The sequence below is a fragment of the Alosa pseudoharengus genome, unplaced genomic scaffold, assembly GCF_046254945.1.
Source record: "Alosa pseudoharengus isolate Yale_2024_CS ecotype anadromous, Long Island Sound unplaced genomic scaffold, YU_APseudo_1.1 YU_APseudo_1.1_scf_14, whole genome shotgun sequence".
Classification (NCBI taxonomy): Eukaryota; Metazoa; Chordata; class Actinopteri; order Clupeiformes; family Clupeidae; genus Alosa; species Alosa pseudoharengus.
The window spans coordinates 12,990,959-12,998,718 of record NW_027468609.1 but is presented as its reverse complement, the minus strand read 5'-3'; the positions used below and the strand labels follow the sequence as shown (position 1 = coordinate 12,998,718).

At 47.3% G+C, this 7,760-nt stretch overlaps 1 protein-coding gene across 1 annotated transcript in view; it reads right to left on the bottom strand.

Moving 5' to 3' along the window:
• Window positions 1–6,882, bottom strand: part of exd3 (exonuclease 3'-5' domain containing 3) — a 61,860-nt gene extending 54,978 nt beyond the window's left edge. Inside the window, exons 1-6 of the mRNA XM_076283898.1 lie at window positions 6,807–6,882; window positions 4,587–4,659; window positions 2,367–2,431; window positions 1,777–2,124; window positions 1,239–1,292; window positions 536–675 (exon numbers count right to left, since the gene is read on the bottom strand). Coding sequence (XP_076140013.1) covers window positions 536–675; window positions 1,239–1,292; window positions 1,777–2,124; window positions 2,367–2,431; window positions 4,587–4,611 — 632 coding nt within the window. The 5' untranslated portion in view covers window positions 4,612–4,659; window positions 6,807–6,882. The remainder of the gene's footprint in view (window positions 1–535; window positions 676–1,238; window positions 1,293–1,776; window positions 2,125–2,366; window positions 2,432–4,586; window positions 4,660–6,806) is intronic.
• Window positions 6,883–7,760: the final 878 nt, after the last annotated feature.

The following is a 7,760-nucleotide window of genomic DNA, read 5'->3' as shown; positions in this document are numbered from 1 at the left end:
GACAATATATCAGGTGTGTATAGGCATTTGGATGTCTGAGTGAGTGCGCTTATGACAATATATCAGGTGTGTATAGGCATTTAAATGTCTGAGTGAGTGCGCTTATGACAATATAAGCAGGTGTGTGAGTAGGAACATGAGGAAGTTGCTGATGCTGGTGAATGTTTGTGTGCATGACGATAATTGTGTGTGTGTGTGTGTGTGTGTGTGTGTGTGTGTGTGTGTGTGTGTGTGTGTGTGTGTGAATCTCTGTGCATATGAATGTCAGTTTCATTTACAGATCTGAGGGTGAAGATGTGGTGTGTACAGGTGTGTGTCTACCTGCACAACTTGTGTAAAATGACCTACAATAATGATGTGTGTTTGAGTGCGTGTGCATGTCTGTGTGCGTGTCTGTGTGTTTGTGTCTATGTGTGTGTCTGTGTGTGCGTGTGTCTGTGTGCGTGTCTGTGTGTGCGTGTCTGTGTGTGTGTGTCTGTGTGTGTGTGTGTGTGTGTGTGTGTGTGTGTGTGTGCACGTGTCTGTGTGTATGTACTTGCGCAGCTGGTCCAGGCTGAACTGCTGGGAGCACCAGGAGTCCAGCATGGTGACCAGCCTCTCCTGCAGGTGCGGTCTGCCCCTAACGTAGGCCTCGGCCATGGCCAGCTTGTCCAGCAGCACCAGGGGCACACACATCTGTGCAGGACGGGCCACGGGCAAGAGTTACGGACACTTACATACGCAGCATGTACACACACACACACACACTTACATATGCAGCATGTACACACACACACACACACACACACACACACACACTTACATATGCAACATGTACAGACACACACACACACACACACATGCAGCTTGTACACACACACACACACACTTACATATGCAGCATGTACACACTCACACAAAGACGAACTTAAATCCCACACACGTTAACACATCTTACACACATGTGTGTGTAATCATGTGCGCACGTGTGTGTAAGAGGGATGAGTTTGTGTGTGTGCACGTGTCTGTCACTAACACACACACAAACTCATCCCTCTTACACACACACACCACTCTGATGCAGAAGTACACAAAATCACATCAGCTAAAACCAAGAGAGATCATTATCACCACCATCCCCCCCCCACCCAACACACACACCCACACACACCCGCACACACACACACACACACACACACACACACACACACACACACAGTCGTAGTAGTTCTACAAACCCAAATTCAAACATGTCTCACCTTCTCCATCTCCAGGTCTGCCTGGAGATCCAGTTTCATTGCAAGCACTGCAGCCTGCAACACACACACACACAGTCACATACAGACACACACACCACAACCAGCATTGTATGTCCAACACAAATTTCCCTTTGGGACAATAAAGTATATCAAATCATATCATCATATCAATCAAAATTCGATTTTCTATTTGTTTTATTTGTTCACACATACAAAGACACAGAAACACGTCCCAAAGTTCCATTTGGCGCAGCAGCCACATAAACCCACATAAACATACGCACACACACACACACACACACACACACACACACACACACACACACACACACACACCTTAAATCTCAGCACTCTCTTCCTCACCTCGACTCTCTTCCTCACCTCCACATAAACACACACACACACACACACACACAGTCCCCTCTCCCTCACCTCCCTGTATGCGCAGCGGTCCCATACAAACAAACACACACATAAACACACACACACACACACACACACACACACACACACACACACACAGTCGCCTCTCCCTCACCTCCCTGTAGGCGCAGCGGTCCCATAGCCGTCCCACGTGCTCCACCAGCTCCGTCCTGTCCAGGCTGGCCAGCTGGTAGATGTCCAGCAGGGGCTCCAGGCAGGCGGCCTGCCCCTCACACGCCAGGCCCAGCGCCCGCCTCTGCAGCCTGGGCACCAGCTCGGCCGCCAGCCCCTCCAGGGAGGTCCGCGGACGCCCGGGCCTCCAGCGCAGGAACTCCCCCATGACAAACTGCCCCAGCGTGGAGGATTTGCCCTTCTGGGGGCCGGGGCAACCCTCCAGCACCTCCAGGAGTCCCACCAGGGGCTCGTCCAGCTCGGAGAAGCCCTTGGCGGCCTCCAGACGCAGCTAAGAGAGGTACGGGGGTGCGGGTGGAGGCGGGGGGTTAGAGTCACTGACTTCACTTCTGCATATAAGAAACTAGACATCTGACATGTCATTCTCACACACACACATACACACACACACAAACACGCACTCACTCTCTCACTCTCACACACACACATACACAAAAAACATGCACTCACTCTCTCACACACACATGTGGGAAGGTGAAATAGGAACGGTGTGTGACTGTGGCGTTGCCTTACCCCCTCGAGGTCCTTGCAGGTCCACAGTTCGAACAGGCGGTCTCTGAGGGCAGCGGGGTCAACACCTGGGGATTGCACACGTGATACGCCAAGGGTCAGACGACGACCTCTGACCTCCCGCACCCCACTAACACTCACCTCACCCACCTCTACGTCTTTTTCTCTCCCTTTCTCTCTCTCTCTCTTCCTCCCTCCCTCCCTCCCTCTCTCTTTCTCTACCTCACACACACACACACACACACACACACACACACACACACACACACACGGGGTGGGTGGGGGGGGTGGGAGATAAGATCGCAATGCTTTTCACATTCTTCTGGCAAATTCCGTGTTCTATTTCTTTTCTTCTCTTCTCCTGTGGACAATGCACTCAAAGCTCAACGAGTCTCTTTTAAATCACAAAGGTGCTCATTACCCTGTCTCTCCATTTCCTCCCCTCCACATTGTTACATGCTCTAACCGCCTAAACCACGTCACAGAGAAAAAGACAGAGAGAGAGAGAGAGAGAGAGAGAAGGGGGGCGGTGTGTGTGTGTGGGGGGGGGGCTACAAAATTAACATTTAATATGCGTGACCGCGAGAGCAGAGGTGGCTATTGTTGTTGGAGAGGTGTTGGGCTTTGTGATTGGGAACGATTTCAAACCCCACAATCCTGTGAGATGAGACATTTTTGAGGAGGCAGAGAAGGAGGGGGGGGGGGGGTTGACTGGGGGAGCCCTGGTAACAAAGGAGAACCAGAAGGGAGCTATATGCCCTCGGAGTCCACCCCAACGCAACAGCTATATGCTCTCGGAGTCCACCCCAACGCAACAGCCTCGGTCTCCATGTGTGGCCTACACCGCCCGATTTTCCGCAAGCAACCCGCTACCCCCACCCCACCCCACCCCTCTTGCCCCCCCCCCCCTCCTTCTTCCCAGGGCCTAGTTTTCCTGTTTCCCTCCCCCCGCCGCTCTGTGTTTGTCTCGGATTTCCCCCGGAAAGGGCAACACGGTGGTCACGGTGTTAAAAAATCCAGCCTTCCTGACGGACAGCCTGGGAACGCACACCAAAGGGCTTTTCTCTCTCTCTCTCTCTCTCTCTTGCTCTCTCCCTCCCTCCCTCAGGCACACCTTGAGGCTCCTTACATTCTTTGCACCTCTCTCTCAAGCACCTAAAAAAACTCTCTCCTCTCCCTCTCTCTCTCTCTCCTCTCTCTCTCAGCCTTCTTCAGTACTGCAGAGAGCAGTTGGTTTGCTTCGTCCTCCCCCCATGTGCCCCCCCTCCCTTGCCCCCCCCCCTTCTGTTTTAGCGTGGTTGGCTCTGCACACAATAGCCAAGCGGTGTGTGTGCACACACACACATCTCCCAACTACCCCCCCCCCCTCCCCACACTCCTCAGCAGGGCAGTACTGAGGGGCAAACTGGGACGTGAGGCAAAGGAATGTGGGGTATGTGCGGAGACCCCCTCACCCTCCAAAACGCTGGAAAGTTCCAGGAAAAAAAAACAAAAAAACACGTCGACAGGTGAGAGTGTACAGGCACACCCATGACCGAAGAAGTTTAAAGCCACACTACCATATATCACTATACTGCATGCTCTAATGTTGATGCTCTAAGCCAAACTACTATATATCACTATACTGCATGCTCTAATGCTGATGCTCTAAGCCACAATACTATATATCACTATACTGCATGCGCTGCATGCTCTAATGTTGATGCTCTATTCTACGCCGCAATCAGATCCCCGTTAGATACCAGCCACCCACATATAGGTCTTGGACAGCTCGGAGGTATGACTCACATTTTCACATAAGGGTAGAGAGAATTGAAATGACTGTGTTTATTGCCGTTCACTTTAGACTTTAAAACAGCAGATATTTAATTACATAAGAATGTACATTGACAGCAACAACATCATATGAAATTCTCCCACAGAGTGATTAACAGGCATTCCTATAAAATTATTCTGGTTATGTGATAAGAACTTCTTTCAGATGCATTATGCAAACTATTTCATATTAAATATCTTTCATGTGGCAAATGTGCCCGAGCCAACAATACACTACAGATGTCAAAAGATGCCAAAAAGAGACAATGCCGTGTGAACAGTCTAGAGAGATAAAGAGGTTATAGAGGGCATGACTGGCACACGCGACGCTTTGGGTTTGTGCCTGCTTGTGCACGTGTTCGTCTCGGCCACTTCTCACGGGCGGCTCTGCCCCGCATGGATACTCACCCTCAGGTTGCGAAGTCTGACTCATGCTGCAGGGGTTCAGGGGGCCCCTCGGGAAGATGGACGGTCTAGCACCCTGGGAGGGAAAAAAAAAAGACAAACTAGACAGTCATAACCCACTGAGCCATGGAGAGCGTGATTGGCTGAGATCTCAGGTTCTAGTAAGGAGATACATGCTCGGTCGTGGAGCTGCTGACAAGGCTGGTAAAATATGCAACTCAGTTAATACAATTCTTGGCAGGAAAGAGGATGGAGATGGTGGGTGACTGTTGTTTTACTAAACACACAAACCGGTAATTTTCATTTATCCGTCTGAGTCGAGACAAAGATGGGGGGCGGGGGTTGTGCCTCTCCAACGAACGGGCTGAAACACTTTGTGCAATCCAGCGCAGTTGTTATGTTGGCAGTGGCCTGATTTAATAATTCCATGTGGTCTCCACTCCGGGAATGCTCACCCTGCATGAAATACATTTTCCTCATGTTTTGTTGGCAAACTTCCAATCGCTTCTAAAGGGGGGGGGGGGGGGTAAATATGTTTGGGCTTCCATTTCTGCTGTTATGCTGTCAACACCAGTAAGTGCACAACAGATAAGAAGCGTATGAAGCAGACTGAAGTATGTGTCCATTAAACATAAGTGCTACCTTTCGCCCTGATGATTGAAGTGATGAGAAAAAATTTTTTATGAAAAAGTGCTTTAGGTGTCAAGACACACACAACTTGAGCCTGATCCTACATGTACACATACTCTCTGTCTGTCTCTGTCTAACACACACACACACACACACACACACACACACACACACACACACACACAGACTCTCTCTCCCTGTGGGAACAGCAGACCAAGTTGGCTGCCAGCTGGCTAGGCGACGTGCTTTTGAGGCTGAGGATGTTTTTTTTAGGTCTGGAGTCTGGACTGTTTCTCTCCGCAGTCCCGGTGGGAGGCTCCTGGCACTCAACTGTGCAGTACGGGCCAGAGGGCCTCACGTACAATCCTCAGTCCTCTGCCGCCACCATCTGGCCACTATATGCAACAGTCTCCCACCACTACAATCTCGACACTTCTTATTTATCTATTTATTTAAATGAAAAAAGTCAGCTTGTATTTTTAGTAGAATGCGCCACTAGTTGAGCTAAAGGATTCACATTCAAGTGTCATTACAAGGTCTTACAACACATGACAAAATCAACTAGGCTATATCAAGATTAACGTTAAAAACAAAATAAAACAAAACAAAAAACATCTAATATTACGCCCCAAGAATTACCAAATTAAGAATGGAAGTGAACTGATCAGTCTGGTAAATTAACAGCATATTTTGTCCCACAGGGTGCAAATATTTATTCTTGCAATGTACACTTCAACACTGAAATTAACCAAGTTAAACTTCACATCCAGCTCGTAGGCCTAATGGAATGAAAGGTCTCCTCATCGATCGTAGTTCTATCCAGAGCCATGGCTCTGGTTCTATCCAGCGACAGAACACTAAAGCTGCCATCCTGCCTAAAGCCAATGCAGCATTACACCAGAAGACTTAAACAAGGTTCTTGAAAGATTGTAGTACTTTTGAGTAAAGCTTGAATGGGGGGCGTTAGTTAAAAGACTCCAATGTTTCAAGAATATTTCCCAAATCTTGTCAAAGTTTTTTGATGTATGGGTAGACGGCTGAAGCCAGTTCATTTATGGTTAATAGTCACCTTGCTTAAAATTCACACGACAAACAACCAACGTCGTGCTACTATTCTGCGAAAACTTTCCCACGCTGTTCGAATCGTCCACAGCATGCCTACCTACATAACCCTTATTAGACATTCTCTGACGTCGTGCTGTTAGCTAACTAACGTTACTAGCAAGTTAAAGCGAAAGAGAGCCACTGCTACTCACTCATCACATAACATGTCATATATTCAGAAGCAAATATGACGTAATGGCGTGACTACCCTTTGAATTTAATATTTAACATAATTCAATTATGTATTTCACTGTTTGAACAAACAAGAGTACACATGACAGTCGTCAGCGGTACTGGCTGGCAAGTGTTGGCTAATGTTAACGTTAACGTTTAGCTTTTTTGACTGGAGAGCTAGCCAGCATGGTCATGTTGACTTTTGGTGTAATGTTACGCGTTCCCTTCTAAGAAATGATCTTCTGTTTATCATATAGTTTCATGACATGTAAATCACGCGAATACAATTCACGTTAACATCAGAAACGGACTTACTCGTGAAACTTGGGCACCACTGCTAACTACAGGAGATTTGTTTCCGTAACTCAGAACCGGAACACTTTATATCAAGCTGTTGTTTCTTTACGTATGATAGATGAAGTAACACAACCCACTTATGTTTGGATTTCCATGCGACCACAAGGGGGGACTGTTTCCATCAAATTGAAATTTAGACACCAGAGACAAAGCATCTTGGTGACATTTCACCACATTTGATAATATTTCGTCCTTGTTTCCATCTAAACTCCTTCAATGTTTATTTTTTTCAAAATGTAGTCTTCTAGATATTAACTCAATAATGCTAACTGTGCCAATAATATAGTTGATGGCTAATGAGACTAGTGGCTATGCAACTATTTTAATAGGCCTACATGCCCAGACTATGAGTTATTGAGAAAATAAACATTCATCCATTTTAGGGACTGGCACAGCCCCTCACAACTTGTTTAACCACTGAAGAGAAGGCAAGGAGTGTGTGAGTGTGTGTGTGTGTTTGTGTGTGTGTGTGTGTGTGTGTGTGCGTGTCCCTGCTTTTAGTCTAAGCAAATCAATAAACCACAATGACATCAATACTGGTCTAAATAATGTGTTAGGACATCATGATGATATCAAATATCTCCTGAGATGTTTAAAGGATCTTCCTCACACATGGCATACTTACTCACTTACTTACACAAGGGCCTAATGAACTGATAAGGTACTCAAGGTTGGGGGATTAAAGATCAAGGTTGCATGGGGTCACACACAGAAATGCTGTGTTTGCATAGATATTTCAGAGCAGTTTGAAGGATTTTCATCGGTACAGTTAATCACTAAAATAGGCCATGGGGCAGAAAGGTCTACTGTGCCCCCTCACCACCAACACCTTGGTTGAGGCCAAACTGTATCAGCCGTATACACTTAATTTCCCAATATACAATACAAGAGTATTGTATGCATATTAGTATG